This window comes from Penaeus monodon, chromosome 30 (assembly GCF_015228065.2).
Source record: "Penaeus monodon isolate SGIC_2016 chromosome 30, NSTDA_Pmon_1, whole genome shotgun sequence".
Classification (NCBI taxonomy): domain Eukaryota; kingdom Metazoa; phylum Arthropoda; class Malacostraca; order Decapoda; family Penaeidae; genus Penaeus; species Penaeus monodon.
The window spans coordinates 2,250,793-2,251,871 of NC_051415.1; the positions used below are offsets into that span (position 1 = coordinate 2,250,793).

At 51.3% G+C, this 1,079-nt stretch overlaps 1 protein-coding gene across 1 annotated transcript in view; it reads left to right on the top strand.

The window, feature by feature from the left end:
• LOC119592449 (protein CEPU-1-like) overlaps window positions 1–1,079 on the top strand; it is a gene marked incomplete at its 5' end in the record, with an annotated part of 20,817 nt that overhangs the window by 1,156 nt on the left and 18,582 nt on the right. The window contains 2 exon segments of the mRNA XM_037941270.1: window positions 485–613; window positions 915–1,079. Of these exon segments, the coding sequence (XP_037797198.1) occupies window positions 485–613; window positions 915–1,079 (294 nt within the window).

Sequence of the window (1,079 nt, forward strand, 5' to 3'; positions counted from 1 at the left end):
ACATTCCTGGAAGACAATTTTGCTCCCGCTGCCGTCGCTACTGCTGAAGACACGAAAGGGAGGTTGTAACAACACGCCGCTAAGTATCTAACGGGGCTTGTGAGACCGGATCTTACTTGATATCACCCATTTTCATCCTCACTTTGAAATCATCCATTATCACCCTGAATTACCCATTCTCATCCACACTTTGGAATTAACTCATTCTCTTTCCTACATTGAAACTACCCATTCGCATCCATACTCCAGAATCGTCCATTCTCAACCACACTTTCAAACCACCCATTTTTTATTGATACTTTATAACTACCTATCCTCATCCACCGATTGAGATCCCCCACCCTCATCCACGCCCTAAACCCCCCTCCTCACCCACCCTCTGAGATCCCCCACCCTCATCCACGCCCCAAGACCCCCATCCACCCGCAAGCCCCTCCTCGGCGCCTGACCCGAAGAGCCTAACCTTTCTCGCCCTCCCGCGCAGAGCCGATGTGGCGAGGCAGCACCCTGGCAGTGAAGCACGCGAGACGGGAGGACGCCGGGGCCTACTTGTGCATCGCTAACAACGGCGTCCCTCCCTCGGTCAGCAAGAGGGTCCGGCTCAACGTGCGCTGTGAGTTTGCTGCAGAGTTTGTTCATTCAGTGCATGACCTGCATGGAAAGTTAGGATGTTGCCTCTGCATCCTGTTTGATCTGTTTGCGGTGTTCTCGTCGCTTTAATACTATTTTTAGGCTATGTTATTTGTAGTAAATGGTAATGACGGTAAAATAAATATCATAATGAGTATAGAATATTAATACACTGTTATGTTATCTATAACGTCAGCACATTAGGTTTCCCTGTCGTTCTAAACAGAAGCACAGAACACATCAAATATCCTTGAAAATACCTACATTCATCCCCCCTCCCCCAGTCGAGCCCGTGGTGCGTGCGGGCGTGCCGAGTGTGTCGACTCTCCTAGGCGGCTCCGTTAACATCTCTTGCTTCGTGGACGCGTGGCCGACGCCGACGCTGCACTGGGTGCGCGACAACGGGGACTCCGTGACCAGCCAGCCCTACGTGTACCATCTGCATGATC